Source organism: Haemorhous mexicanus, chromosome 4 (genome assembly GCF_027477595.1).
Source record: "Haemorhous mexicanus isolate bHaeMex1 chromosome 4, bHaeMex1.pri, whole genome shotgun sequence".
NCBI classification, from domain to species: Eukaryota; Metazoa; Chordata; class Aves; order Passeriformes; family Fringillidae; genus Haemorhous; species Haemorhous mexicanus.
Genome location: NC_082344.1, coordinates 38,831,757 through 38,851,366, shown reverse-complemented (window position 1 = coordinate 38,851,366; position 19,610 = coordinate 38,831,757). Strand labels below are relative to the sequence as shown.

At 38.0% G+C, this 19,610-nt stretch overlaps 1 protein-coding gene across 1 annotated transcript in view; it reads right to left on the bottom strand.

Moving 5' to 3' along the window:
- The window catches only part of ANXA10 (annexin A10), a 127,168-nt gene extending 108,218 nt beyond the window's left edge, over positions 1 to 18,950 (bottom strand). Inside the window, exon 1 of the mRNA XM_059845666.1 lies at positions 18,783 to 18,950. Within this exon, the coding sequence (XP_059701649.1) occupies positions 18,783 to 18,950 (168 nt within the window). The remainder of the gene's footprint in view (positions 1 to 18,782) is intronic.
- Positions 18,951 to 19,610: the final 660 nt, after the last annotated feature.

Here is a 19,610-nt window from a genome sequence, read left to right as displayed (position 1 = left end):
TTATTTAATTGCACAGCATGTCAATTCATGGTGCTCTCTTGCTGCCTCATGTGTGTGTTTAACAGGAAATATTTAAATAAGCTCAGTGGGACACTGTGTGTCTCAAAGAAGATGATCAAGCACTAAAAACAAATCTCTACTGTCTTTGCCAAGGCAAAGAGAAGGAGCTAGCTTAGAATGACTCCTCTATTTCCTTCCAGAAGTTATTCCAGAGATATAAAGGCCTTATAATCAATGGTGGAAGAACAAGGGGGTGTCAGATGTTCTCTGAGTAGGCTGGTCTCTATCCACAGTGCTGAGCATGACCACTTCTTCTACAGGCTCTGGCAAAGCCATCTTCACTGTGTCCAGCAAGTGGGCAAGGCAGCAGAGCAGTGGTAAGTCTCCTCTGCAGCTCATGTCTTTAAGGGTAGGGCCTTTAAGTGAGGGCCCTGACCATTGCAGTTGGCCCCTGTCCCAGCCTGCATGGTTGATCATCAGCTTGAATGTAAAGCTGCAATGGGAAACCATGGGAAGATTTAGATCACAGCTTGCAGTCAGTCATAGTTTGGTGAAGCCAACTGTTGTGAATTCAAGTATCTTTAAACACTTTGCTGTGTGATGTTACAAGGATTCTGAATAAGAGTGCACACTGTCAACTGCTTTAATGCACTTTAGGTATATGTCAAATCTTGGCACATAATTAAGCAAAACTTTGTTTGGAGAAGACCAAAATTAGGTCAGTGTCTTTGCTTGTACTCCTGCCACTGCAAATTAACAGCCTCTACTTTGTCAATGTACTGAAGCAGCCCTCTTAATTGATTAGCATAATATGATTGTTTCAATATTTGCAAACAGTATTGTTTTCTATCAGCCTCTAATGTAGAGGTCAGTGTGTCTAGTATCTTTTGCCTACAAGTCTGATCCTCTTGTTTATTAATGTCAGATTTTGTGTTTCTGCATTTTCATACTCTGCTGCTCAACAGTGGTGAGTAATCAGAGAGTTTTACTCATAGATTTCTCCTGGCCAAGCAGAAGCAGTACATGGGGAATGGTAAATCTCTTTAAATACATCCCACCTGAATGCAAGTAGCAGGTGTTTTGTAATCTGATTGAATTTGACACTGGTGGAGCCACTGGGGCTGCAGTTTGCAGTGGCTAGAGATATATTCTGTATGTACTCCCTGTGCTTTTCTGCTCCCCTGGACACCTAGCTGAGATATTAAGAAGTAATCTCTGGGCAATTGCCAGATAGGATGTAGTTTCTTTCCTGGAGATCAATATCCTAGGATGGAGGGACTGTGCTCGTGGTTCAGCACTTCTGCATGAACACAATTAATTACATAGGTGAGCCCTGTGTTTAGACATTTTCATCTTTGATCTGCCTAACAGCCTCTCTGCTAGGGATTATCCTCCATCCTTACTGACTAATTTGACAACAGACTTTATCTGTGTCCTTTGAGATAAAGATGAGAGACAGAGCTGTCTATCAGTGCTCCGAGTTTTGTAGTGTTAAAAAAAAAAAAAGTCTTTACAACATAAACTCCATTATGAAGGATACAAAGGAAGTCCCAACTGCAAGTATTCTAATCAAAGAGAAGTCCCCTGGTGCTGCTGAGAACAGAAATTGTGATGAGTTCTGTTCTGCTCTAAATTACTAATTGACTTTTTTCTAAAGAACACCTACCAGGAATCTTGAAGTTTTATGGCAAATGCTAAACAGCAGCTGTTTTCTAATTGCACTTCCCATTCTACAATCCTCACAAATATCTCTTTAGAATAATAAGCTGGAGACAGTTAAAAGCAATGCTGATCAGAGGCAACTGTGTTAATGTAAGAGGACAGGTCACAAGCTCAGAAAAGCCATGAAAATTCTGGATGAGTTTTAATAAATCTCTCTTTTAGGTTCTTTTATACATTGGTATTTTCATAGCTTGTTTTATGACATGAGAAGCTGACATGATGCTGTGAGCATTCCCTGATGAATACCTGCCTATCAGCACACAGTGGAAGTAATTACAGCATTAATACTGAGTTTTATGTCATTGAATTTGGATCTAGGCATAATTTACATTTAAAACTATGATCATCATTGATGATCATCTTGATAAGTTAAGAAGATTACTGGTAACAAGATGTTCTGGACATAGTCTGTACCTTTGTGCCAAACTTTCAGGTTGACAATGGCTGCTGTGTATGCACATACACACTTCTTTGCCTATATTTTTATTTTCTTTCATTTTACTTAGCTAATTCACTGACTTGTGTGGAGCAATGTAAAAATGAATATTTATTTCTTACCCTAGAGCACACATTTTATATATAACTAATATCAACAATTTTTAATTATTTTACTATAAATGTATAGTGTAATTATTTGCTATTAATACTGGCTGTTTGAAAAATATAAAGACAGAAAAGAAGTCAAAAGGGTGGTGGGAGGAATACTTAAAAACAGAAGATAGGAAAGAAGGAATAGGTTATAATTTTGCAGATGTTCTCTCTGAATAATTTAGTTTACACTTTAAATAGGTGGCCTGATTTTCAGCTCTGTCAGGCAGATTTAGGTACATGATATAGGTTTAAAAATGTAATTAAAAGTTTCATTAATATTTTTGTATAGTGCAAAAGAATATTTGCTTGGTAGACAAAAGTGATGCCAGGGACAAGCACTCCTAAATCCTGCATTTGGATCAGTGGAGGATTTTGAGTCAAATGAATCAGATGTGACATTCAATATCAAGTTTGCTCCTTGAATGTGCTATATCAAAAGCCTGGGTTTGAGTTTTGAAGTGCCAAAGTGGAACATTTAACCCAAGAAAATCTTGATGTCATTAGATATACATGGGCAAAACCTACACTTGCCTGAGATGGCTGGTTCCAGCAGTAATGGGCAGATGGGAACACTAGGGAGACTGAACTGCACTGTCTTTATGGACAGCCTGAATCCACTGTGCCCACGAGCCTGTTCTGCACTCGCCTTGGACATCAACAGGAGCCTTTGTTAAGGAGACTGTTCTGTGATGTTCCCTCAGTGGTCTGCCCTGTGCTTTGCCAGATGGGATCCAGTGGCTGATGTGTGGCGTGGATGGATAGCTCTGTCAGGGCACTCCCTGTGGTGCATCAGCTACTGCATCATTCTGCATCTAAACAGTGAGGAATGCTTCAGGAAGTAAGCTGCACAGGCAGCTGGCCAGCTAGCTTTGGGACTGCTCTGGCATCGTCTGATTATAGTGCATCTGAATATAATTGTATTTGATTAGAACTGCAAACCATTTCCACTGAACCATGTCTGATGGGAGGCTCAGTGAACCCGGTGTGATAAATTGCTGCTAGGTTAAAGGTCTGGCATCTTTGACATTTATCCACCTTGGTGTGAACAACTATGAAAATCTCAAGGCAGCAAGAGCTCTGGGTTCAAAGGGGACTGCCTGCATGAACAAGGCATGCAGAGCCTGCCTCTGTGTGAACTTTTGAGCAAGGAAGCATTTTATTTTGTTTTTTCCATCATCTAATTTTTTGCCTTGGGAACTCAGTTGTGAACTGACCCCAGTCCATCATGCTATCCATAAATTACTAACAGATCTTTGAAGTTCTTCACGCATTTAAAGAGGAGGTTCAGAGGAATATCCTGAAGGGATTCTGGAGAGAGAAATTTTGAAAATTAAAGGAAAAAAGCAGGCATGAGATTCAATATCCAAGTGAATCTTGTTTCAAGAGAACAATATTAACATTGATTTGGAATATCAGTCATGTCAAAATGTGTTAATAGGCAAATCAACCTCCTTGCACAGTTATATACAAAGAGATGTGTTTATTTATAGTCACATACGTGCACTTTTGTACATATGCAGATGAGTACATAAAAAAAAGTGTTCTTCTTTTGTTATGGGAACATTAATATTTGAACTTTTTCTAGCTTGTGAGTATATGAACTTTGCGAAGTAGCTAGTTTTCCTGTGCAGGTAATGGCTTTCATTTATGCCATCCTAACAATGATCCCCCATCAGGTTTTGCATAAACAAGTCATCACACATTTTGTAACAATTTCTAAAATGTAAATTATTTACACAGAGAATGCTTATTGCTTGGGTAGGTGACTCCCATGGCTTATAAATAAGTTAATAACAGAAATAAATAATTCAGGTACATTTATTTTTGAATCTGTTGCTATGAAACCTTTAATATTCAGAGCAAATATATTTGAAAGATTGTTGGCATTTCTTGAGCATATGTAGGATTAATTATTGCAGTGTCTATTTCCATAGTTTGCAAACTACTTGCATGCAGAGGACCCCCAAACCAAACAAAATAATTTTCAGCAATAGAGGCCTTCTTTCAGTGATGCACTTCACCCACATTTTAGGACATTCTGAATACCACCCAGCTCATTAAAGGCTCAGCACAAGCTTAAGAACTGCTGAATTCAGTAAGAGTTAGTAGGAACTCAAGTGCTTTCCTGCACAAAAGCCTCTTGCTAGGCTTCTACAGACTCTAAAAATCCTCCCTGAAGGCAAATATTATGCTGCAGACAGAACATACTGCAAGTGTTACTGCACTCTCTCATCTTTGCTGGAAGCTGCTGTGAAATGCTTCTGCTTTCAGGGAGTTTCAAGGAGGAGGGGGTTTTGTGGAGTCACTATCAGGTTTCCCTCTTCCCAGCTTTTTCTGTATGTAAAGCCCTGTGTTCTCATGGAGAGAGAGAAATCATCAGATGTCAGCAGATCTAACAGAGAACTTGGTGCTCTACATCTAAGCAGACCAGAATGAACAAGCTCTCTCTCCTTCTTGCACAGTTCTGGGTGTTCCTAATCAATTAGAAAGAAGTTCAGGACGTGTTATGCTTCAATGATAGTTACTATCCTTTTGCTGTGTTCTTCAGGCAGAGGAATCCAAGCTGGATTTTCACTAAGTGGAAATTTACCTTGATTTGATGATTTAAAACTTAGCTGTTGACCTTTTGTCAGTGAATGCTAGTTTTTCAGCCTGAATCTTTCCTACTTTAATGTCCACATTCTATGTGAGTTTTTTATCTTTCCTTTTATCTTTTGTGCTTATCTCAGCTTTTGCCTAATTTTCTCTTTTTGTACTTTACGTCTCTTCTAAATACTTCTTTATACTCTTCCATTTCCAACACTGTAAGAAACTACAAAATTTAACATAGAGGATAAATACATCAAGTGTATTTAAAAGTTAATAAAAAACAACATCTCTCCACCCCCCCAAAAAAACTTCATACCACCTGCTCCAGAGAAACACCAAACCCAACAACCCAAAGCCACTTTCCTGTGTTGTGCCCCTCTCCACTCTCATTTTCTTTCCTCCAGTGATTTGTTTTCTGACCCCACTGTATTTAACACAGTATTTGCTGAACGTGATTCTTATTCTGAAACAGAAGAAAATACAGATTTGTCTTTCTTTAGAGAGATTGGACTAATTTTCATCAAAACCAAGTGTTGGAAATAGAAAGTAAAAGACATGCAGTAACAGCTGGTTTGTATTAATCTTCTCAAACTTATAAACAGTCAAAATAAGCAAATTATCGATCCACAGATGCCTTGGCACACGTTGGCACCCAGATCATTAGAAAGTTATTTTCCAAGAGAAGGTCACTGTGTTTTATATAGCCTGAATATGCCAGATGTTGATCCTGCCAGTGATTTAGCTAAACACAGAGACATTGATCTGGTGGCTGAAAGGATTCATCATTATTATGAATTCAAGATTAAATCTGATGAGATGTTAGGACAATTAGGGTGATGATCTGCTGCTTCACAAACGTGTAGAGGAATCATTATGGAGAGAGGAAATTGATGAAATCATCAAACTTGAACTGGATTTGTAAATCATAGAGGAATTTCCCACACAGAACTGTCTATTATGTAATACATCACTCATAAATGCTTAGTACTTTTTGATTATGAGTACATCAACCCAACTATTTTTACACATTGTTTAGATTTATTTATTATTTATTTTACTTGACATTTTACCTGCAATTGCTTAATATGCATCAGAAAAAAATGTCATGAAAGTTTGAAGGCACAGTAATTTTTCATGGTAGATTCCTACCTGACAGTCTTTTCTTTTAGACACTATATTATAAAAAAGAATTAAAGATACAAAAATAAAAGTTAGTAGACATATATGTAATGTACTAAGTAAATAAATACATAAATTTCTCAAATTTAAATTGGAATCTTCCATAGATTTAATTTCATTGCAGCACATTTAAAAAATATTAGTTAGTTCCTGCCTTGTTTCAGAGTATTATTTAAGTAGTCAAGATTTGTTTTCCATCTAAAGAAAAACTCACTTGTAATATGAATGCAAAATATAACAGCATCTCCAAAAAAAGAAGAAAAGAAAGTCTAATATAACTAGAAGAATAAACTTACTTCTTAGTTACAGAGTGAAGCAAAAAAAGGAGTCTTTAGCAATAGGTCATCTGATTTGATATACTCTTGGAAAAGTCCTTTTGTTAGCTGAATTGCTCATGGACATTCTTTTTGAGTGCGTTAGCTGAATTTTAAGATTTGTTTGAATAAAGTGAGGGACTCTAGGGGCTATACTGATCTTCTGGATAGTTCATGGAACAGTGATGATCTCTGCATGGTTTATGTGTGGTGCTGATTTACTTACTGGCTTGTTTTTATCTTAGCTTATGCTTAGCTTAGCTTAGTCTTAATTTATGGAGGGTAAGTTCCATAATATGTGAGAAGTATTAATTTAAAGTAAAAATTTCACCCGTGTGGTGTCAAATAACTCTTGAGGTGTTGTCATGGTTTTCTTTCTGCTGTGAGAAACAATATGTGTCACTGAAATTATCTGTTAAAAAGTGTTCTTCTTTTTTTAGAGCAGTTTGGTAGGAAGGTTTCCTACTCAAGGGACAAATGAAATAACAAAGTGTCCTGTATCCACAGTCAGGAAACAATAGCCCTTCTGTAATTAGCTTGGACATTACAAGAAGTATCTTCTGTCATGTTTAAAGCACAGTTTTTTCCTTTGATTTGTAGAGTAAAAAAGTACTTTCCTAGCCTATGACACTGAACACTACATTAAAGTACGGGAGATAACCATTAGAAATTGCTTAAGAAATAAAAAGATAGCTTATGCATTTGAAAGCTTATGTCAAAGACATCTCCCTTGGTCCAGACACAATTAATCCATCTTTCAAATACTACACAAAGTATTACCATTGAAACCATGAATGAAAACTGTTATTCTAATAGATATGGGATTGGTAACTTCCTAAACCTTAGGCTTTTTTGAATGGTGTTTATAATTTTGTTCATCACACCTGCCTAGTTTTCACCTCAAAATACATGGTGGTACCTCTGTTGGTTAATGGGTCATCTCAGAAATGAAAAGCTTTAGAGATACTATGAAGAAAGTTAAGAAACTTTACTTCATTTTCTACAGTCTTTCTCAGATAAGCTATGAAATGAAATCTTTTTTTCCAGTATTACAGTTTGCACTGATGATGACTTTATGTAGTTATGACCTTGCAAAGAAATGAAAATTTCCTTTTGATTATGGTGACAGATTCCTGTAGATCCATCTTCTTTTTATTCTTTAAAGCAAATGCAAACTTCAGCTCCTGACTCAGAACAGTTGTGGTCATGATAATGCTTGTTCTGTAATAGCTCTTTATAAAGTAATTGAATATATGATGGAGAACTGTTAGATTTTTTTGAAAGTCCTTGATAAAGAGATTATATTTTAAACCCTCTTTATGAAAGTTCTGCTTCATACTTGTGCTTTTACATGCCTTTCAGAAAAGCATTCAGTGAGTCAGCCAAAACTCTAGAAATAAGCAGCAGATGCAGCCATTGTTGGTGAAAGTGATGGGTATTAGCAGAGTTATAGCAAAACTTAACAGCAAAAGTTTTTTTTTTTCTTTAACTGTGCTTTCTGTAAGATTTGCATGAGAAAGGATATCTGGGAGATCACCCAACATGAACAGTAAATCACAGGTTTGGTTAGAGTGATGGGTGAGACAAAGCTACTGGCATGAGAATATTGATAAAATAAACTTCTTCATGTGGGTCATACAGGGACACTTACTGCCCACATCATTGGGCAGTAGCCATAGCATGTAGAGGATTATCTGAGCTGGGGAAATCCTCTAGGACAGGAGCCAGAAAAGCCCAGATTCTCCTTCTCCTCAGGCAGGAAAGCATGGCAGCCTGAGCAGAGATCTGTCAGACTCTGCACCTCTCCTCCCCTGGACTCTTTTCCTTCCTCAGACAGTGAGCTCACTGCATTCAGGGCAGTGTTTGATACAGAGGTGTCTGTCATTGCTTGCAGTGACATGGGACTGAGTGTCTATGCATTTGTTCCTAGATTCTGCTGGAGTTCTGCTAAGCTGTATGGAGACCTTTGCAATGGAGTCAGGGATAAAATGAGAAGGTATAAAGCAGGCTAGGTTTATAACAAAGAAATGTGCAATTTACTGACACGACAGGGAATGATTAGGGTTAAGTGTTAAATTCCACTGCTCCTTGGAAGGAGAGTAGTAAGGTGTGCTGTCATTGTCAACACAATGACAAGACTAACTGGGAGGGAAGTGGGGGAAGGAAGGGTGCCAGGATAATTAGTAAACTTGATCTACAGACCTGGTCTAAATCCACAAATAATGATTTTTAGGGATTTATAGGATTATCATTTAACACCTATGTTCATTTTAAGAAGTTTTACATATTTTTTCTTCCTTTTCTGAAAGGTTAGCTTTATTAGTGCATTCATGAGTATATTAAATTGATCCAAGTTGTCCAGTCCCACAGTACTATATTTAGTACATTGAGAGAATTACTTTTGATGATTTATTTTACTTATATGCAAGCCAGAGTAGACCTCAGGTTGCTGTTATCATTCTGTGATATTTCAAACTACCGTGCTTGGATTTTAGTGTATATATACGTGATCAGTTATTTCCCTTTGACAGTGCTGTTATTACATACATATTCCAGTATTCATGTGTGCTAAATTTGTTATTGATCTTTAGATTAGCATAAACAGGATGCATTTATTTACATGTATATACATGCATGAAGAGGTAGTTCATTTACTTGCTATTGATTTGTTTTCTTTTTGATTCTGGCAGGCTGTTCAGCATTACATTTTGGAATTTATGCAATAATGTTCTGATGGAAGTTGTAAAAGCAGAACATTAGTAAGCTTATTTTTGCTGTCTTAGTAAATCTGTTCAGAAGGTAGATTATATAAATGGTAGTCTCTGTACCTTTTTGCAGAGGATTATAAAATAAAAAGTTTTTCTGAAGATAAAATCATTTGAGTGCTAAGCTTACTTCAGCATTCTTGACATCAACATAAAGCCTGAGTGATAGATCAGGATTCAAAGTGAGGAGGTATCAATCTGCTAAGTTTAATCAGTGAGGAGTCCCAGTGGTACTATTTAAAATTTTAAAAATGCAAATTTGGTGTTATACTGATATGTATGGCTCTTCTTCTTTACCTGGAATATCCAGCCAAACCAAGAAGAATTCTCACATAGCCAAACTCCCCAAATTAGCCATTTGTATATGCTAACCTCTGGGTTGTTTGAGTCATAGAGGCTACTAAACTATGAGGAGAATCAAATACATAGCACATATGTATGCCTGTATTTAGTGTTGGACATGCATTTAGATGTTTTTTTCACTCATGAACAAAGTTCTGCATGAGTGAAATAGAACTTCTCTGCCTTATTCCTCCTGATAGCTCACCTGGTGGCAGGAGGGACAAGCCTGTGCTGTGCACAAGGGAAGTGTTTACAGCTTACTGTTTCATATTACAGCACCACACAAAAGGAGACAGAAGGGTTAATTTTTAATAATTTTCTTGTATCATTTGACCTTTTAAAATTCTTTTTTTCTGTTATTATTTTTACTCATATATTCCAGTGAAGATGAATTTTGAATGAAATCCAAACATTTGTAAGATTTCTTGCATAGTTTTGAGAGGGTATTGACAGAAATAGCAGTCTGATTCATAACACAGAAGAAACACAGATTAGTTTTCAAAGAGAGCTAGAAATGTTGTACAAAATGAACCACCATGTACAACTATCAAAATGCAATAGATTATGTGTAAAGTAAGAGTCTGTATGTTCAGAAATTAATTTAAGACATGGGTGGTTGTGCCATGATTTATACAGCAGCATGTGTAATGGCTGTGATCCCTCTTGCAGTGGTTGTCTACATTCCTTTTAAGTTGCAAGGTCTATTTTGTGCTTACCTGAATGTCCACTGCCAGTAAAATTTGCATTTTCTTAAATGCAGTGGTACTCTTCCACTCTTCCCAATATAGGTTTCCAAGCATTAAAAAAAGGGAATACCGTTCCTCTTATTTTTATGTCAATTTTACAACAATATTTCAATTAGGAATGGAAGCATGTCTCTGAAATTCTGGATTTAAACTCTGAAAATAACACTTTTGTTTCTGAAATCATTATTCCAATGTCCAATATTTGTTTTTATTTGAATTGATAATTTCAAACCAGAAGGTAAATAAAAGTGAATAATTAGAAATCTAGGTAAATATATGCACTTCAGTGTTAGTATAAGAGAATATACACTCAAGGAATGTGGTATAAATTTGATGAGAGGTAGATGAGAAATGTAAGTAATCATACAACATTTAGGTGTGATTACTTAATTTTAAAGCATTTACAGTGCAATTTGTAACAATTGCATTAAATTAAATCACATTTGAAATTCATTTTTTAATTATAAAGTGTAGTGAGGGAAAGCACATGAAACTAGCATTTTTGTTTCATTTTCATTCCTGTTGCAAAAAAGGAAAAAAATACTCTATAAAAAGTGACATGCTACAATGAATTCTTTGTGTATTCAGAATAATAATTTTGCTGCCTTTTGATAAAGAAGTACTATATAATTTAATAGCTATTCTGCTGTAACTGGGTGCTACCTGAGGACAGTGCCCGGCAGATCTGTTGGGCTGCTTGCCAGTCATGCACAGGGATCCAGCTTTGCCCTCCCCTGCATGCAGAACATCAGTATTGGTGAGAGACACAATTCCTCTCCCTGCTGCTGGTAGTTTTGGGAACTCGACCTGGCTGCAAAGGCTGACATATGCATCCCTTCAAGATGCTCCTAGGACTCTTCAAGAGTCCTAGGAGCTAAGGACAGAAGGGTGGCTGGCACTGAGCAAGACTCTGGCATTGCAAGGCAGCATTCCTGTGTAGCAGGCAGAAGGGACACTCGGAGCACAGCTACTTCCTGATTTCTTCTTTCAGGACTCAGATGGTCTTCTGTGCTCTCTCTGCTCTTGCTGTGTGCTCTTCTGCAGGACTTAGCACATTGCTTCTACGTGGGACCTCTGGTGTGCCCACATGTTCTTCACCATTCAGGCCCCCCCTTGCCTCCTGCAAGGCAACTCTTCCCTAATGTCAGAGACAGTGGGGCCTGTCCCTAAAGCAAGGCAGAACTGCCTCTCACCTCCCAGGAAACAAATTCTGTGTACCTTTAATACCTAGGTTCTGTCTGTTTATATACCTTCAAAACTATCCTTCCTTGGGAAATTCAAGTTTCAACTTCCTTTGGCGCTCCCTTATCCCTAGGCCCGGCAGAGAGCAGTGTGAGTTGTCTCAGCTTTTGTGAATCTGCACGTACTGAGCAGGGCGGTAGAAAAGCGTGGGGCAATCGCTCCCCCTGGAGCGCAGCGGTCCCAGGCAGCGCTGGGCTGTCCCTCCCTTCCCACCTGTGTCAGCCCCTGCTGCGGGACTCACCTCAGCACAGCTCCCTGCCACGGCAGTCAGCGGCTCAATCCCTGCGTGAATTTCCCTGGGAGAGAGCTGACAGCTGAGCGTATTGCATCTGACAGCTCCTGTGCTTCAGGCGTGCCCTGGATCCCTGCCCACCTCAGCCTGAGCTTTAGGGAGCCTGAGAAAACAAAAGCGGGCCCTCAGGCCAAACACGAAGCGCTCAATAGCAGATGTTTGCTCGGAACAGCAGCATCAGTGACATTTACCCCCTTCAGCAAGTTCTTCTCTGAGCTTAGGTGCTTTATTCATCTATCCTCTGACAATTACCCCTCTGTTATGCAGGTGTCACCTCACCTTACTTGACAAATAAACCCAAATAACATATTCATTCCTACTAATGAGTAATGACTTGTAATATACCTTCCCTATTCGTGCTTAATGACTAAACTGCAGCACATTTGCTAAGCTGTAGCTGGGATGTTTTGTTGTTGTTTTTGGGTGATTTTTTTCTCCTTTCTTCCTACCTCCTTTCACTGTGAGAAGTTGAGGCTAACAATCAAGTTATTACCAGTGCTCAGGTATGTGCCACGATTCAGAATGACAAATGATGCATCTTAACAGCCCACAGGTAGGCAAAGTAGCTTGTGTTTCCAGGATGAAAAATGATGGGCTGACTGATCCACCTGACACACCCTGCAAACAGCTCATGACTGCTCTGTGGGAAACAGAAAACTTTCTGTCTTTACATCCTGACCATAGTAAGTGGAAGGACCCAGTAACTCTCTTTCTTCCTCTTTTCCTGCAGCCCTCTCTATGTCTTTCCATTTAAGATGAAGAGCACCTCCCCTGCTGATTTTCTTTCTCCTTTGTGATCTGGACCAAAATGAGGGCAGATCAAGAGCCCATGACTACTTTTGACCATATTTTGTCCTTACATCAAGAGTGATGCTGGAATCATTTTGCTGACGAGGAAGGGTAACTTCAGGCTTTTTTTTGCTTGGATACCACTAAGTGACCCACTAATTTAGAATGTGTGTATTTGTATGACTTAAGTGGTTTACCTTTGATTGATAATATCCTCTCTTTGTTTTTCTTCTATGTCATACTCAACTACAGTTTTTTTTTCCTTTTACCTCTGAAATTATCTATATTTCAAGATTAGATTCCAAACCAAAATTGTTTTGCTCTCTTAACAGGTAAAAATATCTAATGAAGATGATATGCTTAAAAGTCTTCTGATCTCTACATGTTACATTGTCATGTTGATCACAGTGTAAGATTTCTGTAAGATCCAGTGTTGATCTGTATTCTAATACTTTCTGTAGATGATTACTGTAATGCTACAGTGCAGGCATTAGAATCTCAGCCTGCTGGGTTAGCCAGGTGCGCTCTCTGGAAGGTGTGTGAAATGGGATCCTGTAGGCATGTTGTGGAAGATACTGAGGATTAGCAAACTAAAGCAAAGTGTTGGACTGTTAAATAGCATAGCTAGTGAGCACTTGGCAGGGAACACCACAGGAGAAAAAAACCTGTTTGAATAACATGAAGGATGTGTGTAGAATTTGTGCTGTTCTGACTTCCTGTATTAGTACCAGACTCTTCTCTTGTAAGAAAAAACCCCCACAAAACTAGGGGTAGAGAAAAATGGTGAGGCCTGTGAAGGCCTGCAGCTGTGGGACTGTTGTGACACTGCTGTGTGACTTGTGTTATGGTGAAATAGTGTTGGCAATTCCAAGTATATGTGTCTGGACAACTTTTATACATTTTCTGAAACAAAATAGGAATAATTATTTCCACTGCTCTGATGATGTATTTTCTTTTACTAGCAATTCACTTGGTGTCACTTACTCTGTTTTTTCAGAGTATTTTGAGAGGGAGAAGTGCGTATGAAGCGTACATCCAAAGAGATATGGAATACGAACAAATTTCTGTATTTTCTGCCAAATTTCTGGCAAATTGCACTGTAAATTGCTTAGTCAAAATTCCTCTGAAATATACTGTGAATTCTGACAAAACAGGAATGTGGGGAGAAATTCTGGCAATTTTGAACTTAATAGAAGAGGCATTTTTGCTAAAAGGGCAGCAACATTTAATCACAGAATGCAAACTAAAAATTGGAAAAGGACATGCAGCTAATCAGATTGCTCAAATTTTATATAAATTGAGGCATACTTTATTTACATACCTTAGAGGATGAGGTCAAGTGATAAGCATGGCTAAATTGTTGCCACGCTCATGAACAGTTCAAGACTGTACATGTGTGGCTTGTTACAACATTTATGTTATTTATGTTTGCAGTTGGTCCTTCACCTTTCTATTGAGCACTCACAAATGATGCTTTGAAAGATCAAGTTAAGACTGTAGTGAACTATAGATTTTTAATTCAGAAGGTACACTTTGTGTCCATTCTTCCCCTGAACCTAAATTTCCTGGTGGTGATGAGTTCTGAGCAGGGGCTCTGAGGACAGTGGGTATATATTCCTCTGAATCTATCTCAAATTACTTCCATGAAGGCTTGGTGATGACACAGCATGAGATGATTCCTTCACTGCAGGGACATAGATATGAGTGTAATCATAATTGACAAAAGCTGCTTTATTTGGAAGTTGAGGGTTGTCTGATTAAAGTGAAACTCTGTTGTAAAGCAGAGTTCATAATGTCCCTGGCCATCCTCTGAAAGGGGAGCTATGACCTAGAGGTCACTTGCTACTCATATAGCCAAAAAATTTTAAACACAATTACTGATCTTTTACATTCTGAAGATTTAGCAGATTAATGATGCTTTGTGGTGATTATGGTGAAGTTTCTGGCATTGCAATAATTCCTTCATGTTGTAGGGCTCAATGTTGTTAACTGATGAGATTTCAAAAACAGGTTATTAATTTCCAAATAAAAAAAATTCATCTGCTCACTAGTACTAAATAGTTGCAGCTTATTGATGCTGATGAGTGTTTTTTAAAGGACTGTCCTGGGAAGCATAATCATTTTTCACTGGTGGTTAAATACCTTGCAGACGCAGAATTTTCCATGGTGGATCAGCTGTTCAGAATATTCCTGCTTATCCCATATCCTACTTAATATCTTTGATTTGGTTGAGACGTGCACAAAAAAAAAAAAAAAAAAGACAAATAGACTCTTTTAGCAGGCAAAACACAGTGCAGTTCCCTCAAGCTGACTGCTCAAGCTGGCTGTTCCTCAGAACACATTCAGTCATGGAATCTGTCAGTACTCAGACACAGTCTCTCACTAAAAGACTCTCATACCTTGCCATCTGTCATGTTCTGCCTGTTCCCATGGTAAAAATGTCTCCCCCAGTTTTGTCAGCTTTGACAATCATTTCCATTGAGATTGGTGATGGAGCAAGCTTCAGAAATGTGTTCCTTTTCCCACTCTTTCTCTTGGATTGATCCCATCTCATTTTAGGACTCATATATGTAGTCCTAATTGACTTTGGTGGGTCTTCTAAAGGATGAAGACTGATGCACAGAAAAGGTTGCTCCTGAACTTTGTCAGTAGGTAACGGGGTAGAAAGGCTTTGCTTTAAGTTTTCTACATTCTTTCAAACTTTCAGTAGAGTTACTCACCTTCAGTAGAAAACCATACATATTAATTGGACGCTGTTTGTATAGATTTTCAGAAATATGTAGCAATGATGTTGGAGATGGAGTCAGTGAGACTCCATCTTTAGCTGTCCACCACAATGCATAAATACTAATCTGACAGCTCATACTTCTCTCTTCCCAATCAAATATGAATTTACAAATATTAATCCTGTATTTGTTCCAGTAGAATAGCAAAAGGAGATATGTTACCACAAATTAGCAACTTCAGTGACTTCTGAAATATTCTTAACGTGTTCCTTTGTCTCTGTGATGCTAATTTATGTTCAGTCTTCATCCCATTTCCCAGATCATCAGTGTCTCCATTTGTGAGCTAAAATAGCTAAGTCTCTCAGCAAGCATCAGTGACACACAGATGATCTCCAGTTCCCTGTGCACCAGCTGCAACACATCTTCAGTGAACACCATGGACAGAAGAGACTTAGATGTGCCAAAGATTATGCCAGAGCATCTGTGCATAATCGGTATGCTCATGACCCCAGCCCATCCCACTAGTAATATCTACTGATGTCTCCATCATTCCTCTCAGGCAGACCTTTTAGGTGCCTTGGCCTTTTTTTTGCATGAGGATCCTTCACTGTAAAAATGTCTAGAATTAATAGCCAAATCCAAAGGTGTGCATTTAGATACAAATTCAGTAACTCCTTGAATAGCAAAGTAAAGAGCATCCTCACACTACAGAGCACTGTTTAGCTGCCACAGCCCTTGTTGAATATCCAGTTAAAAACATTATAGTGCATTCAAAGAAGACCTGAAAAAGCAGGGAAGTGTGCTTTGTACCTGTGGCAGTTATAGCATGTACGTAGTACAGCAGGTACGCTGCACATTTCAAGACTGTAATGCATGCATGACTTTAAATGCACTGTAATAATTTATGCTAGCTGAGCAAATGGCTTTATGTGGTATCAAAAATAGATTTCTGGTAATTTGAAAATACAGGCCCAAGCCTTGATGACTGGATGCACTGTTAATGATCTGAGAAATATCTGCAAATCCAGTGAATATGTGAAGCCTGCAAGCTTTCCACAGTAGCTTTTGGGTTATATGTTGCCAGAAGTCTTGCTAAATACGCTTAGAGACTATGCTTGTGTGCCTGTACTTTTCATACAGGTGGGATGGTCAATATTGTGTGTGACCTTACTGTACAGTTGCTTTTAGTAAATGCTCGTCAAAGAAGCCATTGTGGAATCCATTTTCTGAGACGAAGCCTTCTGTCAGAAAATCATTTTTTATAAAGTTACTTTATTTCTTGTGACCCTGCACTTCTCCCAACTGAGAGAAGTGCATTGGATGTTCAGGGGCAGGAAAGGACTTAATGGTTTCACAAAAAGCCAGTAGCCATTAGAAATAATAATTGTTTTCTAGGTTTTCTCATGAGCATCTAGGAGTGTAAATGTAACTTCAGAAGAAACTCTGTTCTGTTGGCTCCCTGTCTGGCACAGGAGCTCAGCAAGTGTTCTGTGAACTACTGCTTCCAAGTGTGGATGTTCTAGAAAATCGAGAGAATGCTGCAACGCGTGTCTTTCATGTGTTAAGTCAGCAGATGTTCAGATCTTCTCATTAAAGGCTTCATACTCGTTCCCCTTAGCTTACACAGTTTACCACAAACCCCAACATTTTTATCAGGATTTGCTATCATAAATGTAACAGAAGGAAAACTGTAGCTAGTAGACCTGGTATTCAGCAGTTGCATTTTGATGTAACCTTGTAAAAAATCTGTGAAATCTTTCTGTTTCACACTAAGTGGTGATTTTATAGTGGTAGTCACTGCAATATGTAGTTACATGTTTATGTCATTTTACAGTCTTGTCAAGAATGCATTTCTACTAGCATCACAAATTGTTCAGAGAAACCTGTCAGGCTCTTCATGCATCTAACAGAATATTTAGAAATATTTGTATTCATCACTTTGTATAAATTCAATGCTCAACTTGAGTGATTAAATTTTTCTAAGACTTTGTGCTATCATAGAGTTAAGTGCTTCGTATATTTTTTTGACTGAAAAAGAGATTTGCTCCTATTAGAAGGCAAGGAAAATAGGAGACACCAGATTAATATACCACCATAACCTGAATTTATTAACAAATGTAAAAGACTGGAGAAAATGGGAGCATGAGCATTTTTTTACAGCAGAGACAGTACTGTTTTCTCAATACCATTTTTGATGCTATGTAGGATGCTGTTCTTCTGTGGAAATACTGTTGTTAATGCTTGTTTTTGTCTGTGTCACATTGTTATTACTGTGAAGTGACCTCTTTGCTATCTGGAACAACAGTCCAGTCTTGTTCCATGATAGGGACTCCTTAAGTAAAGAGAGACCTACTCCTTCCAATAGATTCTGGTATCCACAGGCAATTACTCTAGAAAACCTGTGCCATGGGAGACTATACAGTGTTGAGAAAAAACGTATAGCTGGGCCACTTAATTCCAGACTTTATGGACAGATGACAACATTCTGGCAGTTGTAGGCACCCCTGTCTCATATCAGTAAACCTGCTAATGTTAATTCAGAAATGTAAGGGACAAAAATGATGTGCAATAATATTTCTCTGTGCTTTTCAATGACTATACCATTTGGTGGGCATCTCTCTGACTTGTGGTTTGTTACTTCTGGAAAAAAATCTTTTAATAAATTAGTATTTCATCTGCTTACCTCAACAGCTGACTTCATCATACCTCCCATGAGAGCTCATTATGACTCTCTAGTTAGTTTTTAAGTCAGAGTCTACTGAGGGTTCTGTTTAGCTAATTCAATTTCCCTTTGAGAAATTAATGAAATTTACAATAAATTCTGTTCACTGTTTTTACTGTGGAAACAACTGAAAATCAAAGCTCTTTTTCTTTCTTATTTTTATTTCAGAGCCTTATCTTTGAGTTATCCAAGTTACTGACTATATGATCTTTGTAGTTTTCCACTACTGCAGACTACAAAGAATAAATTTATAGTTTAGAAGAGTATTTATTGGATTCTTCTTTTTCATGGTATAATTCTTTCTATATCCTGGAAACACATCTAAAGAAGTGCTATGAGGTATTTTAGTGATGTAAGTGACAGTTTTGGCTTTATGTCTCATTATCTGAAAGACAGCATCTCCAGCAGCACAGGCATATCTCATCCTGCCAAGGCCCAATGTGGAACATAATGTGTGAAAGAGACTCCAAATGAGGGGAATGGATCTCTTTCTTGCTTAAAATGCTATGAATTTATTCCTTTAGGGTGAATGACTGTATTTTATAACTCCAGTTTTCGAGATTATAAATCATTTTAGGCCACTGAAGTGACAGGACAGTACATCTGTGTGAAAAGTGAATCATCTGGGGAATAAAAATGAGCAAGTTCACTCTGAATTAAGTGCATGAGCCCACAGCCTGAGTTATTGGTTTGATATTCAGATGTTAAAGTGCAAGAGCTTTCTTTGTGCTATGGCCAGAGCTGCAAGAAAATGCAATCTCACAGGTTGGAGCAGAGATGATAAAAACTCTGGTATCCTGTTTTCACTTTCTGGGCTGTCAGCAGTGTCTTCCAGAGCCAGAGGATCTAAGTGACATAAGCATCCTGGTGACAAGGACACGAGGACCTCTACAGTCTGGACACACGGAGATCCTGCTGGCTGTGGGATCATCTGCCCCAGCTTGAATGGGCAAGGAAGGCCTGCACACACCTGGCAATTATATCAGTGTCTGAAAGCTGGCCAGTAAAATTCATATTCCCTTGTTAGGGCTAACGGTGATAGGTAGACAGACAGATAGATAGATATTTGATTGAATAAAGGGTATTTGATTGAATAGACACTAGAAGTTCACAGAGGTGGTTGTTTTGTGTTCACAGAGGTTGTGAGGGGTAGGGTTTTTAAATTTATAAATTAATTACAATTGATTCAAATTGGTAGTAAAGATAAATGTAAACTTTCCAAATTGAACAGCTTATTGGAGTGTCACTTTTTACAATGACCCAAGTAATCATTCAAGAGAGTCCTGCTATGTCTTACAATGTCTGGAGAGGTTGCAAAGGGAGAGGAACTTTATTGATTTTGGGTCGTAAAAACTTACAGCAACTATTATCTGTAGTTAACAGATCCACAAGACTCATGCTGATTAATTTCCTTATCTGAAAGTCCTGCTTTTCATACTGTAAATGATATCTAAAACTCCCTGAAGGCTGTATAGTTTATTGATTTTATAAGAGAATGTGGAAAATGAATGCATTTTTTTCTTGCCTTTTGTGATGCTACGATTCTCGATTCTGATATTCGTGGAATGCTCTATTTTAATATACTTTATGC